This window comes from Salmo salar, chromosome 02 (assembly GCF_965601325.2).
Source record: "Salmo salar chromosome 02, fSalSal1, whole genome shotgun sequence".
Lineage (NCBI taxonomy): Eukaryota > Metazoa > Chordata > Actinopteri > Salmoniformes > Salmonidae > Salmo > Salmo salar.
Genome location: NC_138292.1, coordinates 38,630,794 through 38,649,321, shown reverse-complemented (window position 1 = coordinate 38,649,321; position 18,528 = coordinate 38,630,794). Strand labels below are relative to the sequence as shown.

Sequence of the window (18,528 nt, the reverse complement as noted above, 5' to 3'; positions counted from 1 at the left end):
TTCCAGCATCTTCACAAGGTCCTTTGCTGTTGTTCTGAGATTGATTTGCACTTTTCGCACCAAAGTACGATCATCTCTTGGAGACAGAACATGTCTCCTTCCTGACCAGTTTGACAGCTGCATGGTCCCATGGTGTTTATACTTATGTACTATTGTTTGTACAGATGAACGTGATATCTTCAGGCGTTTGGAAATTTCTCCCAAGGATGAACCAGACTTGTGGAGGGCAACAATTTTTTTCTGAGGTCTTGGCTGATTTCTTTAGATTTTCCCATGATGTCAAGCAAAGAGGCACTGAGTTTGAAGGTAGGCCTTGAAATACATCCACAGGTACACCACCAATTGACTCAAATGATGTCAATTAGCCTATCAGAAGCTTCTAAAGCCATGACATAATTTTCTGGAATTTTCCAAGCTGTTTAAATGCACAGTCAACTTAGTGTATGTAAACTTCTGTCCCACTGGAATTGTGATACAGAGAATTATAAGTGAAATAATCTATCTGTAAACAATTGTTGGAAAAATTACTTGTGTCCTAACCGACTTTCCAAAACTAGTTTGTTAACAAGAAATGTGTGGAGTAGTTGAAATCGAGTTTTAATGACTCCAACCTAAGTGTATGTAAACTTCTGACTTCAACTGTAGTTCACCTACAGTTGAAGTCAGAAGTTTACATACACTTAGGTTGGAGTCATTAAAACTCGATTATAGTATAGGCCTACACATACAATTATCATATCATACTAGCTATACATTTGCACCAGATCAAGCAAGCTTGAATAAATAAATATGCGGCAGGTAGCCTGGCAGTTAAGAGTGTTGGGCCAGTAACTGAAAGGTTGCTGATTCAAAACCCTGAGCTGACTAGGTGAAAAAACTGTCAATGTGCCCTTGAGCAAGACACTTAACCCTAATTGCTCCTGTAAATCGCTCTGGATAAGAGCATCTACTAAATGACTAAAATGTAAATGTATGCTCAATTGCATCAAGCAGTCAAAATAAAAAGGCATGAAAGGGGTTCCTTGACAAGCGCAGCGCAGTGGCTACAGTGTAGCAGGATACATATCGAATCAATCACTCGTCTACGCCCATAAAGGAATGAATGAAACGGTACACGGGGATACCGGTAGGATATATTCGTGACATCAATGTTAGTCCGTTTTAACTTCAAATGAATCAATTGGCCTGAAGCATGCAAGACGAAACGGGCGACATGACCAGTAACTGGCCAGGCCTGTTGAACCAGGGCATTTCTCAACATGCGAAGCCCGGTTGGACAAGCACATTGCGGGACTTTGCAGTGTCGATTTCCCGGTAGCTGTGGTTCTTCCAGCCGGTGGCAGTGGAGAAAGAACGGGGCTATTGACACCTAAACAGTTCTGCACATTTCTCAACAGACCTCTGATAAGCTACACAATTCAAACTTTCGAGAGGTAACACTTGAAGTGTCGAATGTTTGCATGCGAAAACATATCTGTCCCGTTTGTAATACTGTAGTTTTATGGCCCTGCCCCTTAATCTTGTCACTGCACAAGACAGTAGCCACATGTAAACAAACCATTTCACTGGGGTGTCAAGCTCTTTTATGTTATCGCTGAATAAATGTGAGGTTTTGTAATGTCTCAAATTATCCCATTCAACAGATCTTTTCTGAATCCATCAGGTCATACATTACAATTTTGAGTCTTTCTACAACTTCCAACAACTTTCTACAACGTCCAAAATAGCCTACTTGTTCTTGATACTACCATGTATTTTTGTTTCAATGTGACCATTTCAGTGGAATTCTGTTGAAATAATGTATGCAAATAATTGCACCCGAATGTGTTATGTATGGTAATATAACAAGTCATGACACAAGTAATGAAACAAATATACTCAACAAGAATGATATGTTCTAACCACAGTGCGAAAGCTGTTGACTTATGACTAGACACACTGTTTCTTTGACAGAGTGCCATGGATCCAAAGCATCGTTGTAGTGGTTGCCAAGGAGAGCTTAGATTTGATGATGGACATTATCCACCGCTTCCACCACAGAAATGTCCTAGTGGTACATGGCGGATCTACTCGCCACAGATCTATATTCAATGGGGTCCGGGCCCTCAGTGAGGGAGAGGGTGGTACGGCCCGCGTCAAACCAAAGGTGGTCGTCATTCATGATGCAGTGCGGCCCTTTGTGGAAGAGGACTTCCTCCTGAAGGTAACAATGGCTGCCAAAGAGCAAAGGGTTTGTACATATTCAAAGTCCTCCATCTCTTCCACCGCGACACAGTCAGTGGAACTCAGACGGAGCGATTCATTGCTCTCAACTGTAGCCATGTATACCTACTGTAAGCCAGGACAAATGTAAACCACATTGGCTGATATTAGTGGCTAAGGAAGACACCGATATGTTTAGATGGCGATTCATATTTACATTTTACTAGCTGTGACATGATATTTTTGAAGGCTGGTCACAAAAGTGAGAAGTGAGAGCAGGAGCTCTTTGACATTGGGGCTGACATTTACTGTGTGTGTGTGTGTGTGTGTGTGTGTGTGTGTGTGTGTGTGTGTGTGTGTGTGTGTGTGTGTGTGTGTGTGTGTGTGTGTGTGTGTGTGTGTGTGTGTGTGTGTGGTGTGTGTGTGACTGACTCTCAAAGCCAGCAGTCTGGTCTTCATTAACTTGCCAGTATCCCCGATCATGATTAAATGTCAGTCTCCTCCGAAGAGCATGAGATTAATTTTGATTTTAACAACATGTGTAACACACATAACACATGTTTGCTTTCATTCCATTTGCAAGTAATTTTGCCCCCACTATCTCATTGACCATACTTGTTCTTGGCACAATGGGGATTTTCATCCTCAATCATGTCATGGTCACAAGAAAATTGGATCTCAGGAATGTTGTTTAAAAAGCATTGTGAGCACAAGCTGTTGTTTAGCTAGTATTTATTGTTGTTATCCAGCCATGGCTAGAACAATTGTGGTAAGCCTCAAGACACAATAGCATCGGAACCATTTGATACATTTTGGATTGATATGTGTGTTTGCCATAAAGAGTAAGGAAGAATGACATATTCTGTTCCGTTTATTATTTTGCAGGCTGCTGGGGCTATCCAACCTCTGGTTTCCACAGTGATTGCTACCACATTGGAGGGCTACCTGGACCATTCTCTGGAGAGAACCAAGTATAGAGCCAGTGAGATGGCCCAGGGATTCATCTATGATGTCATCTACCAGGCTTATCAGAGGGTAGGTACTTCTAGGCAGCTCTTGTACACAAAACATCACTTGTAGTCTACCCAAAGTCCAGTTAATAAAAACTGGTAGCCCGGGTTTGGGGCTATGTAAAAAATACATAGCCCCGTGAACCCAGCCTGATCTCACGATAACTCACATTTTGTTTCAGTTAAACAGAAAGTAAATGCACCAGTCAGTCTGTTTGACCTGGCTGAAAATTACTATGTTTACCGTGCACATTTGAATTAGAGATGTGACTGATAAAACAACAAACTATTGAATGATTTTCTTAAATGGAAATATGCCAACAAGGATGCATCTTGAAACAAAGTCCAAACCACGCCTTGTACAGTAGTTAGTTCTCACGTTTAGATTAATGTTTTTGTGAAGTTGTCTCCACTTCTGGTCAGGGAAATAGAGAACCTTGGATGTCTGCAAAACCTTTTTCCAAATCGAGCACTGGTCATGTCCTGCAGGTTTTGAATTTTCCCTCTCAATGTCAAATAATTGCTTTAAAAGGTCCCTTAAATCACATAAAATGACAGTCTGAGAGAGATTTATGCTTAAGAAATAATTAATCCCAGCAATGCGACTAGATGACAAAAGACTTTATGATTCTCATACATCACACCAAGTCTTTACAGTCGTCTATTGTTCACCAGATGTGCTCGAACCTGCAGGGTTTCAAGCTGAAGAGTTTGTGGTGTGGGTGCCATCATTTTCACTATGGCATGGTTATTTCTGGGAAAGAAATGACACATTAATATACTTTGGCACTGTGCAGCGTATCACTCTGTCGAACAACAGAAAAGACCTCTTGGCTTGGTAAAGGTAACGTAAAAATAACATTGAAGTAACATGGTTACTACAGGTCTAACCGTCTGTGATTTTTTTTTTATTTACATGTGAGAAGATTTGAACATCCAAGAATACTTGCGAAATAATAATGGAAATAATTTCACCTTTGGGTGATATCTCACAAAACTAGAACAAAAAAAAACATGATTTTGGGGATTTTCACAACATTTAATCACAGAAGGGTCCTTTGGAGGAAGGTTTGTTGACATATATTTGACATTTTTTAAGTATAATTCATATGAAGCTTTACCTCTTGCTCTGTACTGTAGTATTTTGATTTCAATAACAATTTTCTAACAATAATTAATGAAAATTAAGAAATATAAACATGAACAGTGTGTTTGGATTCGTTACATGGAAAAACACTATTACATATAATCTATTACATATTACTCTTTATTTGGCTTTTTTTACGCTATCCATTCAGCACGAAGCTATAGGCCTGTCAGATGATCGAAGGTGTAGATTTTCCTTTGGTACTTTTTGCGTTGTTTCGTCGATTTCGTTTGACTTAAATACTGTAGGTCTTTGATGATAAGTAATCCCTTTGATTGTATGCCTTTTATTTCAATGCATTATTATGTGTAGGATTTATTTGACATAGTTTGCATTTGCGCGGCGGTCAGTTAAATGCGCGGGTTATTTGAATTTTGAGGTCGGCGTTTGAAGTCGGCCTTGTTGTGACTTGATAGCCGGTATTTAATGGCTTTAATATGTAGGCTATGAATCTTTTCGTAAAGCTGCCAGAATGTTTTTGGACAATATTCCTTTGATGTGTTAGATTTATCAAGACATAATTTCGTTTTGATAAAAGGCACTTTTTTGAATTGCGTTTGTCAGATTTCGATTGTTTATATGGAAATTGTATTAGAACATATTAAATATGTATGTTTTATCGTAATGAGTATAAATGTCTCTTTCACACATATTTGTGGAACAATTCCATATAGGGTGAGTATTGGTTAAATGGGACACAGAGAAAAGTGGGACTCTTAAGCTTTGTAATAGATATCTTTAAATATGTGCAATACCATAATCAACAATCAATACCTATGTGTTAGTGAGGAAGCATTTGATGATAAACAATGGGTTCAATGGGTATGACATCATCATTGTGGGTGTGGCATCCCGTGGAATAACAGAGGCATAATGGTAAGTAAAATTACAGTGTTCTGAGGTAAATAATGTTAAGGTTATAAAACATGAAGGAAGGATATTCACTGTCTCAATGCAACATATTTTGTAATGGGATGTAATTGAGAATGACTGTAAGTGGTTTTTGTACTACAGTACTCTCACCATTTTAAAATATTACAATTTTGGCAGTGTCCCATTATTTTTACAACAATTATTTTATCAGGTAAGTTGACTGAGAACACATTGTCATTTATAGCAACAACCTGGGGAATAGTTACAGGGTATGAATGAGCCAATTGGAAGCCGGGGATGTTTAGGTGGCCATGACGAGGTCCAGATTGGAAATTTAGCCAGGATGCCGAGGGTTAACACCCCTACTCTTACGATGAGTGCCATGGGATCTTTAGTGACCACAGAGAGTCAGGACACCTGTTTAACGTCCCATCCAAAAGACGGCACCCTACACAGGGCAATGTCCCCAATCACTGCCCTGGGGCATTGGGATATTTTTTTTAGACCAGTGTAAAGAGTGCCTTGTACTGGCCCTCCAACAGAGCTTCCAGCATAATCTGGTCTCCCATCCAGGGACCAACCAGGACCAACCCTGCGTAGCTTCAGAGGCAAGCCAGCAGTGGGATTCAGGGTGGTATGCTGCTGCCAATTGCCTACTGTCAAACTGGGAGACCCAGTTACTTTCAAACTGACACTCCCCTAGGTCATTTCAATGGAGAAATACCATTTTGAAATACATGTTTCCTTAACAGATATCCATTTTCTTAATAGGATCAAATGTTCCATTTCATTTTCCTTAAATCTGCTATCGGCTAGCTTGCTAGCGAAAGCTAGCATAGCTTCATTTTACTTGGAAAGATATGACCTCACCAACATTAAAAACCCTAGCTATCTATGTTCATAACCTTACAAGAACAGTTCCTTCAGAAAGTGTTCACACCCCTTGACCCTTTTAAAAAAAAATTGTGTCACTGGCCAAGGCAATACCTCATATTGTCAAAGTGGAATACTGTTTTTTGAATTGTTTACAAATAAATAGAAAATAAAAAGCTGAAATGTCTTTTCAATAAGTATTCAACCCCTTTGTCATGGCAAGCCTAAATAAGTTCATAAGTAAAAATGTGAATAATACATGGACTCACTCTGTGTGCAATAATAGTGTTTAACAATTTTCTGTACGGTCCCTCAGTCTAGCAGTGAATTTCAAACACAGATTCAACCTCAAAGACCACAGAGGTTTTCCAATGCCTTGCAAAGAAGGGCACCTATTGGAAGATGGGTAATTTTATTATAAAAAGCGGACATTGAATATCCCTCTGAGCATGGTGAAGTTATTAACTTACGCTTTGGAGGGTGTATCAATACGCCCAGTCACGACACAGATACAGGCGTCCTTCCTAGCTCAAAAACAAAATGTTTAGCTCAGTTGCCGGAGAGGAAGGAAACTGCTCGGGGATTTCAACATGAGGCCAGTGGTGACTTTAAAACAGTTACATAGTTTAATGGTTGTGATAGGAGAAAACTGAGGATGGATCAACAACATTCTCCATCTCTTCATTCAAAGACTCAGTCATGGACACGCTTACTGACAGTTGTGGCTACTTTGCGTGATGTATTGTTGTCTCTACCCTCTTGCCTTTGTGCTGTTGTCTGTACCCAATATTGTATGTACCCTGTTTTGTACTGCTACCATGTTGTGCTTCTACCATGTTGTTGTCATGTGGTGTTGCTACCATGCTGTGTTGTCATGTGTTGCTGCCATGCTATGTTGTTGTCTTAGGTCTCTCTTTATGTAGTGTTGTGGTATCTTTTCTTGTTGTGATGTGTGTTTTGTCCTTTTTTTATCCCAGCCCCCATCCCCACAGGAGGCCTTTCGCCTTTTGGTAGGTAGTCATTGTAAATAAGAATTTGTTTTTAACTGACTTTCTTAGTTAAATAAAGGTTAAAAAATACATATAAAATAATAATAATTGTAATTACTCCACAATACTAACCTAATTGACAGAGTGAAAATGAGGAAGCCTGTACAGAATAAAAAATATTCCAAAACATGCATCATGTTTAAAACAAGGTACTAAATTTAATGTGGCAAAGCAAATCACTTTTTGTCCTGAATACAAAGTGTTATGTTTGGGGAAAATCCAAAACAACATATTACTGAGTACCACTTTCTATATTTCCAAGCATAGTGGTGGCTGCATCATGTTATGGGTATGCTTGTAATCTTTAAGGACTGGGGAGTTTTTCAGGATAAAATAAATACGTAATGGAGCTAAGCACAGGCAAAATCCTGGAGGAAAACCTTGTTCAGTATACTTTCCACCAGACACCGGGAGATAAATTCACCTTTCAGCAGGACACTAACCTAAAACACAAGGCCAAATCTACACTGGAGTCAAGAAGACAGTAAATGTTCTTGAGTGGTCGTTTTAAATCTGCTTGAAAATAAATGGCAAGACTTGAAAATGGTTGTCTAGCAATGATCATCAACCAATTTGACAGAGCTTGAAGAATTTTGATAAGAATAATGGGCAAAAGTTGCACAACCCAGGTGTTGAAAGCTCTTCGAGACTTAGGCAAAAAAACTCACAGCTGTAATCGATGCCAAAGGGGATTCTAACGTATTGACTCATGGGGTTGAGTACTTATTTAATCAAGATATATTAGTGTTTTATTTTTCATATTTCCTTTTACAAATGTTAGATTTTTTTTCCACTTTGACATTGCAGATTATTTCATGTAGATCATTAATTATTAATGTTCCACAAAAATACCTAAAGTGTTTTTAATACATTTAATTTATCACAAATATATATTATTCATGTACACTCTCAATTATCCTTCTTTACAATAAATAATTAAGTGTCCAGCTTTGCCAATCAAGGTGGCCCAATTTGCCAGTATCGGATGCGTTACTTGAAAAAGTAACTAATAGTATTACAATATTTGAACACAGTAACTTGTTATATTATTCCATTACTGATACAAGTAATACATTACTGTAATGCGGTACTTTTGTAACGCATTACCCCCAACACTGAAAATGTTTTGATTTGCTACATTTTTCAATATATTGTTGAACATAATATACTCTTTGGGCATTTCAAAGTTCCAGAGTGGGATCTCTTCTACTGTTAGAGTTATGATCCAATTTGTAAGCATTACAAACAGTGATTGTGAAAATCGATTCAAAACAGTTGCCCTCTGCTGGTGATTTGCAGGATGTGCAATGATACAAGTAAAAGGAGGGCTGTGATTGGTTACATTCTCTGTATAAAATTGTCCATAACATTAAAACTAGCAGAGATCCCACTTTGGAACTTTGATATGCCTGTAGAGTATACTATGTTCAACAATATATTGAAACATTTGCCAAATCAAAAAGGGTATGTTTTCAATATTCATGTTTCTATTTTTAAATATTCATACATTAATGAAAGAAAATCATTATTGAAATCAAAATGTTACTCATATTACAGAGCAAGTGGCAAAGCTTCATATGAAACACATTTTTCTTTGTAGCACCTACCGATGAAACATTATAAAGTCTTAAAGGAGGCCTGGGTAAGGCCATAATGTCACAAAGGTTCCAACTTCAGTTCATTATTTCTCAATTGGGCTTTAAGATACAAATGTAAAATATGTCAATAATCCTTCCTCCATTGGACCCTTCTATGGATTAAATGTTGGGAAAATCTCCCAAATCATTTTTTCTTCTAGATTTGTGAGGAATCGCCCCTTTGACCAAAATCATAAATGTGTGGATTCTTATACATTTACATTTTAGTCATTTAGCAGATGCTCTTATCCAGAGCGACTTACAGTAGTGAATGCATACATTTCATTTCGTGCATTTTTTTTTGTACTGGCCCCCCATGGGAATCGAACCCACAACCCTGGCATTGCACACACCATGCTGGCATTGCAAACACCATGCTCTACCAACTGAGCCATGTAGGCGTATAACTTTTACATTGTAAAATTTTCTGTCTATCACAAATCCGTCACTGCAAAAATTCACCATATTTATTTTTCAACCATCCCAGATACTTCAGAGCTCTGCTATTTGAACCTTGGGTCGATTTAGATGGTGATGCAGATACCAGTGTTTTGAAGGACGTAGGAAGCCCTGACTAAGAGCCGAAGTATGGGTCCAATTGGAGCCCCATTTGTCTGCAGTTATTTTGGTTCCTGGCACATACGAATTTTAGATTACCAGGAAGCCCTGTTGGTTTTGGCTTTGACTCTGAAAATGAGAGCACATTTACTATGCAAGTGAAGTGAAGTGTCAAGGCCAGTCAAGTAGCATTTCACTGACAATTAAGACAAATTTGATGTGATGTAAGTGTATTTGTGAGAACGAGGGACTCTGGCGCGATGGGGAGTGCCCCACCCCCTCTCCGCTTGTGTCCATCGAAGTTGGGGAAGTGTAAGGTGTCTGTCAAGTTAGCACTGTAGGACATATTCTAAAATATCTGCGTGAGCCTCACATTTGTAGTTTGACATGCATTGAGGCTGGCAGAACTCTGGGCTGAAAAGACAAAGGGGAGACACGCTATCCTGTCCCCAGTGCACGCCTTTGTACTGGGAGAAAATTCTACAGGTTCAATTACCACAGGACGCAGTCATATTTCTCCTTCAGTTCCAGGGTCCTGAGAAAAAGGCCCTCTCTTTTATAACTCTGATAAAATATTGCCCGCATATTATCTCAGGTAGCATGAGTTTACACACAGTATCTTAAAAGCCATGAGCTCATCGCTTATGTCACTTTTTCAATGCAATGCGATCTACAGCGACGGCAATCTGATTCCAATGTGTTCTCACTGCACTGGACCAAAGGGTTATGAACTCAACTTTCCTCTGATTTGGGGTGGCAGGTAGCCTAGTGGTTAACAGCGTTGGGCCAATAACTGAAAGGTCGCTGGTTAGAATCCCTGAGCCGACTAGGTGAAAAATCTGTTTAGATGTAACTATGGTCGATGTGAATTTGTGAGCTATCCTCTTTTGTTTGTCCCTAGAAGACTTTCTCAACTCTGTTTATGAAATAGGAACTAACTCAGTTTGTTATGCATCATCAACAATACCACGTCTCTTGTGTCCTGTCCTCATAGTGCAGCGAGTCGGACTTTGAGTTTGGCACCGAGTGCCTTCATCTGGCTCTGCAGTACTGTGGCACCAATGTCAAGCTCATCGAGGGCCTGCCAACCCTGTGGAAGGTGAGCAAGCCTGGGACACTGGAACTCAGTTTGGGACAATGCCTTTAAGCCTAAATTAGGCAATTGTCGTAGCTCTAGCTGTATTCTTATTACTAGTTTGTTATACAGGGATAAGTACATATCTGAATTTATACGTTGTGTATTGTATTTAATACTACTTGATATGATGACTGAAAGTAAACTTTTTTTTAAATGGTTTTGATAGCATTGAAATAAGCCAGTAATGGGCTAAAGGCCTATGAATCTAAATATATTTGCACTAAAATTAACAATGCTTTTTAGAACAGGTTTGATGCTAACATGTTGTTAAACTAAGTTTATTTCTACTGTAGGTGACCTACAAAGGAGATTTGGCTGCAGCAGAGTCCATTGTCAAAGGTATGACTGTGTATCTGTATACATTTTTATACACAACTTTAACATTGTACTGTTTTTAAGTGCAATATTTCCATGATCGTTGTTTATCTCGACAGTAAAACCACGTACTTTATAGACCTAATGTACGTTAGCACTATTTTCTATACCATGTAAGTGACGTAAAGGTGTTTTGTCCTGTGTGAGACAATGCCCGTTTAGAATGGAATAGAGTGTAGATGAGAAATAGAATAGTCTTTTATTGCCCTCCCAGCAAGATATTCTACGAAGTCTTGTTTTTAAGTTTGTCAGAAAGTAAGGGAGAGTGTTTGCAGTCTGTGATGTGAATGCCATCTATACAAGTCAGGGCAGGGTAGAGCCATCATGTTCTCTACACAGTCAGGGAAATATTCATAAAGTCATCAGTCCTACTCTTTACCTCTGTATGCACCTGGGCCGTCCAACTGGATTATGACATATTGAGCATAGTAATTATACCACGAGAGCTTTGTGTGTGAATGAATTCATTGTTCGTGTGTGTTGGGAGCATATGCAAGAATACATATTCATTCATGTGTGTGCGTGTGTCTTTGGCACATCACTTTCCCACGTAAATCAAGTTGAATTCCGAGTGCTGCTGATTTCAATGAATTCTCGCTATGTTTAAAGATGATTAGCATTGCTAAGTAATGGAGATTTGCAGCAAAAGTGGTCAAAGTACACTTTCTTTTTCAGAGACTTTCTCCCAGTCGGCCTGTGTTGTCACAGGTGGGTCTGCACAGGCTACAGAGCTGGCCAACGCTCTGCAGAGGAGCATGAGCGCTTTGGACATGGTATGGTGATGATTATGATGATGATTACAATTACAATGTTTGTGAGATTTTACATTCGATCATCACATTGATGTTTCTTCCACCCCTTCAACCCCCCCCCACCCCCCACCCCCCCTCCCAGACCATGTGAGCTCCACTTGGGTGGGCCCCGGTTAGACTTGCCATCTGCTGTTAGACCTATAATGGAGCTTGTCTGAAGGCTTCCAAACCCTCCTCCCTCCATCCCCCCTCTGCCTCTCCACCTCTCCACCTCCCCGGCATGACGGAAAGCAGATGGCAGTCATATAGTTCATGCCATGGGAATTATCTGATTAATTGAGTGTTCAGCGATGACTCTTCACTACTGCCCTTCGCCCATCATGTTGAAGGGCAACCAGTGTCCCCATACCGTCCCCGTATGACATATCTCCCGTTCATTCTCAGTCATGGTGAAGGGCTCACAGGTTGCCATATCGTCCCCACAAATCACATTGCACTTCTCCATTCTCATGAATTATATAACAGACGCCCCCGGCCTCTTACCATACCGTCCCCACATTGCCGTCGAGAGTCTCTTCCTTCCTGCGCATATCGAAAAGTATATACATCCTCCCTCGGTAGTTGACAGCAGAGGGGGGAAATGCATGGCGGATGAAGTGTTTTGGTGATACAGGGAGAGCACAGACACACCGACAGCTCATCCTCCTGTGAAGCAGTGCCAAGCCCTTCATCAGGCAGTACGCGTCACACAGGCAGCGGATCTAGCTGTCGTGGTGCTAGGCAGACCCCTGAGACGTATGGGATCCTAGGAACCTAAGGCTTTGGCTCTGATTGGAACCATGGTTCCTTGCACTCGGGTGCCCGGTGGGGTCGTGTTGCGGTGCACGCGTCTGGGACCAGATACATCCTTCCCAGGGGGTTCGAGGGAGATGAAAGGCGAGGAAACGGAGGAGTTAGCGTTGTGATCAGTGCCATTAATGACTTTAATACAGGGGATAAGGGAGGTAGAGCCTGAGCTGAGCTGGAGCTTGGAGGCGAGCACACAGTGTGGTGTGTGTGCAGGTGGAGGATTTGGCAGCATGTGTGTTATTGTGGGGAGAATATGATTAGGGGATTCTCATAGAAGGATGAATATGGACGTGATCCCATAATCATAGTGGAAGATACATAATAAACATTAAGTTGTATTAATATGCAATATATTGTCACGTCCTGGCCAGTATAAGGGTTAATTGTCATTGTAGTTTGGTCAGGACGTGGCAGAGGGTATTTGGTTTATGTGGTTCCTGGTGGTGTTTTTGTAGTAAGGGCATTTGATTTATTATTCCGGGTTTTTTTGGGCACTGTTTGAGATTCATGTATTCTATGTTTAGTCTAGGTAGTCTGTTTCTATGTAGAGTTAATTGGTTGTGGACTTCCAATTGAAGGCAGCTGTGTGGTGTTGCCTTTGATTGGAAGTCCAATATTAGTTGGGTGTGTTTGTCTGTGTGTTTGTGGGAGATTGTTCCGTGTATAGCGTCAAGCCTTACAGGACTGTTTATTGTCGGTGTGTTTCTTTTTGTATACGTGTTTATTTTGGATTTGCCTTCTTTCCTTATAATAAAGAAGATGAGTATACACATACCTGCTGCGTTTTGGTCCTCCATTACCAACGACAACCGTGACATATATTATAAACAATGTTCTTGTTAGCACTTTTATTTCTTGTTCTGTACATAATGTTGGTCAAATATTTTTTGGGGGGGGTTTTATTTATTTTTTAGTTGCCACAATAACCCCAGATCACTTGTCCTTTAACAGTATTGTCCTTTATTTAATAAGTAAACCTATTAGTGCCACATTTATTTCAGTGTCTTGAGACAAAGGAATTGAAATTTTGCCACAAAAACATAATTCTAATATTACAGTAGAGCTGCAACTGAAACATTTGCATGTTTTTTTGTTTTTAATTTAGGCTCTGAGTCAATTTGTGTCGGAGCCCAATCTGACAGCCATTAGTGTCATGATAGGAAGGGAGGATCTGATGAAGGGAGAACACCTCCAACCCCTCCTTATCTTTAACATTTTGAGCTTGGCATAAAGTAGTATTTCATATTCAGTCAAGACTAAGTACAATCTTGGAACACGTGAATTATATCCCTCCTTTTTCAAAAATATTAACCTTGACCTACTAGATATTTAGTCATGGACACAGCCAGATAGAGGAACAGCTAGAGCTAGGCCGGGACAAAGCTCACTGAACTACACTTTGAGCACTATATTCAAATCATGTCTATCCTTTCTCTTTGTCTGAGTTTCTCAGCATTTCAAACAAGCAACTCATAGCTTGAAAAAGTAATAGGTAACGCTTTATTTTATAGCCTGCTTTAAGCTGGGACTTGGTATTTCTATGGTCTTTAATAGGAAACAATGCGGTAACATCTTACCACTTTCTGAATTGAAACACTACCCATAGTTTGGGGCAGTTCTCTTTTTTCCTCTGGCAGACTGGAACTTGATTTCTGCCTTCGGTCACGGACTCTGGTGTGTCCTGTAGTTGGTCCTTGACCTCCTGTCTCCTTGGCTCTCCCAGACAGACTTCTTGAACAAACATCCCATTTCAGAATTTCATGCCCAACTAACCTTGTTTAAATCATGTCAGAAAATGTAATCTCGCAAATCTACATTTCTGACTGATACTTTTCCCTCAGAACCCACAAGCAACTTATCTTTCTGGATCAAATAACCCTCCACATGTTTCCCGTAACCATTTCATATTTCTAATTGTCGTTGTTATTCTAAACGGTTAAAATCGTACAAGTCCCAGTCAGTGACAAACACAGAGCGTGGATGTTTGTTTCTGTGTTTATTTCCTCTTGTGTATGAAATGTTAGACAGGACCAGGGAAGAATTACTGGGGAAACAGAAGAGATGAACATGAAATGAACACACTTGACTGTAGCATGTTGTACAGCTTAATTCCATTTGTATTCAAGGGCTAAATTCGTTGAAAGATACTCAGTTAAAATGTGGTTACAATTACAGTGAACAAAAATGCTTTTACTATTTTGGACTGTACTGAATTTTGATTCGATTTACAGTGTAATGTAATTTAACTTGGCTCATCCACAATTCTGTCCCCAGGCTTCTTTGTACGCTTTATCATTCTGCCAGCTCAGAGAGACAAAGAGAGCCCAGCAGTACTTCCCTGTCTCTTTCATTTGTTCTAATGAGCAATCCAGCCATGGAGAGAATTTAGCTTAAGATCAATGGTGTTCAACTCCAGTCCTGGAGCTACGTAATGTATGCTGGTTTAATCAGGGACTAATTTATTATTGGGTAACCAGGTGTGTGGACTGAGACTCTGCGGTTGAAATGAATTGATTAAGTGCCAGGGAGAAATGAATACCTGCATGGAAAACCCTCTTGGACTGTAGTTGAGCTCCCCTGCATTCCAATATAATTGAACAGCATTAACTAACATCATCATTTGGTTTATTTCACATTTTAATAAAGTATTTCTGTGAAATGTTTCTTTGTATCTTTCTTCAAGGAGGTGGATGTGATCTCAGACTTGATAGGAGACAATGCCAAATCTCTGTCAAGAGTGGAACTTTATTCAAGTTTCTGTAAGTTCACACTTCAGGAGTTTAGGAAAACAGAATATAAGTAAGCCTGTTTCAACACTATGAAAATTGTTTATGTTATTGCCAATATGTTTATTTTTTTTGCTGTTCAGATAGCCAACTCAACAATACTCCACTCTTTTCTGACAATTGCTTTTAATTTGTATCCTGTAGGTGAACAGTTCTTGCTTGTCTGAAGTTGGAGAAACGCTGAGTGCGTTGGAGGAGGCAGACTGAGCACTCCTGCATCCAGTTGTCATTATTTGGGTGCGTTGAGTTCACATGGGGATAAATGTGTGAATAGAGCCTCATATGAATTCCCAGTTGCCTTACCAACACTCTTGTTCTGGCACTGGAAATTAGACTCTTCAGTTCTCTATGCTTGGGGCTCTTTGCACCTTACTGTTCACTTTGCTTGACGTGAGTTGGCCCTGTTGCTTTAAGGATGGACTGTAAGCTTGCGAAGGCCATGGAACCCTCTGATGTTTGGGTATCCCAGTATCAATCACACACATTCAGAACAAGGTGAGTTAGCAGAGTTAACAGAGAACATTGTGTATATGGGTGTTGTCTGTGCTTAGTGGACTTAGTGGACGTTATCATGTCTCAGTCAGGTTTCCCACACTGTGAATGAACTTGTGTTGGGTGTTTTCTAAAGCACACGTCTGGCCCGGCTAGGCTCTAGTTTCCTCCAGGTACATGTACTACATGGCCAGCCAACCTTTTTCCGCTTGTAAAATGTTCACTTTGCAGTCTACCTCTGGTCCCTCCGACGAAAAGATGTTGCTGTTTAGGAACCCTACATCCCCCCCTTGAGAGCACTTCACTCCTTTCACTTACCGTTTGGCTCGGTTCAGATGTTAATATCAACCACAGAGCAACATTAACTCATGACAGCTCAAGTAGAACCCCCCTGCGAATTGATCTAGTTGGAACCCAAAAATAAATATTTACGGTATGAAGGTCCTGTTGACTTTTTGTGATTTTACCTTTTCACCCCGGCAACAGCACAACTGCCAAAACAAAGTGAGGGGAAAAAGGTGCAGTGGGCTTGGGGAAGTTGCATTCTGTTTTTTCTCTAAGTGAGTCTTTACGTCTTCAAAACAACTCAGTTTTAATCATTGCAAATGCCATACAGGATAACTTGATTAAACCGCCTGCCTTGATTTGTGTTGTAAGGCCTTGTTAAGTCTTCAGTGAACCTCTGTGCACGCAAGTACTCACTCACACACACACACACACACACACACACACACACACACACACACACACACACACACACACACACACACACAGCTCCTCTCCGGTGGTGTGGAGCTAGGTTCCAGGCTGCATTAGGGTGGGTGCAACGCTCTCCACCACACCAGAGTAAATGCATCTGTGTCTTAGGTTTCCCCACAGCTCTTACTGTGGACCAGATGCTCCTTTCACAGGTAGAAAACCCTAGGACCCCCTAGATCCAGCACCTTATTAAAAAAATATTTACCACGGTCCTAAGTTGATTTCATGGCAGCTTAAGGATGTCCTACATTTAACATCAGCATCATGGGAAGGCTTAATTCCAAACAGAGTTTTAGCGAGGTGGGAGCCTGAATTCAAAGCAAGAGTTGGCTCACAGAGCGATCTCAGAATTTCCCCGTCTTAAGCGCGGACGCAAAATCTCAACAGTGAGGGATATATAGGTGGCATTAGATGGCACACGCTGTTCTTTTTTGACAACTTAGTCCAGCGTTTCCCAAACTCGCTTCTCGAGAACCCAAGGGGTGCACATTTTGGTTTTTACCCTAACACTAAACAGCTGATTCAAATGATCAAAAGCGGATGATTAGTTGATTATTTGAATCAGCTGTGTTGTGCTAGGGCAATAAAACAAAACGTGCACCTCTTGGGGTCCAGAGGACCGAGTTTGGGAAACCCCGGCTTAGTCTGTAGCGTTAAACAATGACCTAGCAATCAGAGTGGGAGATAATCGAGTTTCACAGAGAGAGTGCGTGGTAATCGATTCAGTATGTGCCTGGTAATGATCTCGTCTAGACTTAAGCCAAACTGGCACCTTCTACAGCAGCAAAACAAATCAATAATATCACTTATTTGAATTGAAACAGATGTTGATAAACGACAAGTGACTTACTTGACTTATTCAAGAAATACTTGACTTATAGTCATATAATGATGTATAATAGGTTTATAACAGATTAATTAACACATTTGACATTGAGCTTACAACACAAATCCTGTATAAGAAGACATAATTGGAGTGAATTCACCCTGTCGAGCATCAGTCAACAGCCCAATTAGAAATAGACGTTTGGCCGCAGCTGCAGCGTAGACTCACATGCTTTCTCATCCCATGCATGACACACTAAGTGACTCATCAGTGCTGGTTTATGCTGTCTTAATGTGGGCCCATCTATCTAAATAAACACCATGAGGCCTTTCCACCTGAACCAGAGGGATTACTACCCCCAGAGTCCTATCCGACGTGTGTTTACCCCGAACACTACAACACACTCCTCCAACCTCCCTCCCAAACGAGGACCTTTAAATAAGCATGCTTGTTCAGTCGCAGCACGTCTCTCTTCCGAGTGTTTGAACAATGTGCTTTAATTGATCCAAGGTATAATCATTCTCTAAGTCTCTGTAAGAGATTGTCATTATTGGCAGGAGATGCATGTCTGACTGGGTGTGGCTGGGCTTCTTCTGATAGGTGTATTTGAACGTGTCGGAGGACGATTCGTCCGCGCAGCGAGCCGATGGGAGGAGAGCCGGCGGCCATGATGGAGCTCGCCACAGGAGCCAAGCTCGGAAATATTTTAGTCTATGGCATCCAGCTTCATCACTCAAAGGTATGCCCCTTTATATATGCCTGGTCTTACGTCCTCCTGGATTTAGAGTCCCCCTGGAATGCACTTTTCAAAAAAACAAACGAAACACAATGAGAACTGTGCAAGTCCTTGTTCCAGAGTCTTGTCTCCTCATGCATTTGGTCTTGAGGATAATTGTGCTGTCTGTGTTAGATGTTGTGTGTGTGTGTGTGTGCGCGCGTGTGCTTACATGTGTGTGTGGGTGGAATATAACCTTTTAACCTTTCCATCCAGACACGGATGTTGTGTTTTGTTTTTAATAAAAGAAACATGCAGAGGATAAAGATGTCCTCCAAGTGTGAAAAAGCCATGTTACACTTACACACACATTGGTTCAAGTGTTTGCCCTACCGCATACATACCTCAGCTGTGTCTCATGGGGAGGCTCTGCTCTGGATGGTGTTTGAGGTTCCCCATTGGTCTGTCAAAAGTTCACTGCAGTTGT

At 40.6% G+C, this 18,528-nt stretch overlaps 1 protein-coding gene across 1 annotated transcript; it reads left to right on the top strand.

The window, feature by feature from the left end:
* Nucleotides 1-1,024: 1,024 nt before the first annotated feature.
* On the top strand, nt 1,025-16,375 carry LOC106582287 (D-ribitol-5-phosphate cytidylyltransferase). Its single transcript, XM_045703523.2, has 8 exons — nt 1,025-1,433; nt 1,954-2,203; nt 3,088-3,237; nt 10,344-10,448; nt 10,781-10,826; nt 11,538-11,635; nt 15,147-15,222; nt 15,394-16,375. The coding sequence occupies exons 2-8, from the start codon at nt 2,009-2,011 to the stop codon at nt 15,414-15,416; spliced, it is 693 nt and encodes a 230-aa protein (XP_045559479.2). The 5' UTR covers nt 1,025-1,433; nt 1,954-2,008; the 3' UTR covers nt 15,417-16,375.
* The last annotated feature ends 2,153 nt before the right edge of the window (nt 16,376-18,528 follow it).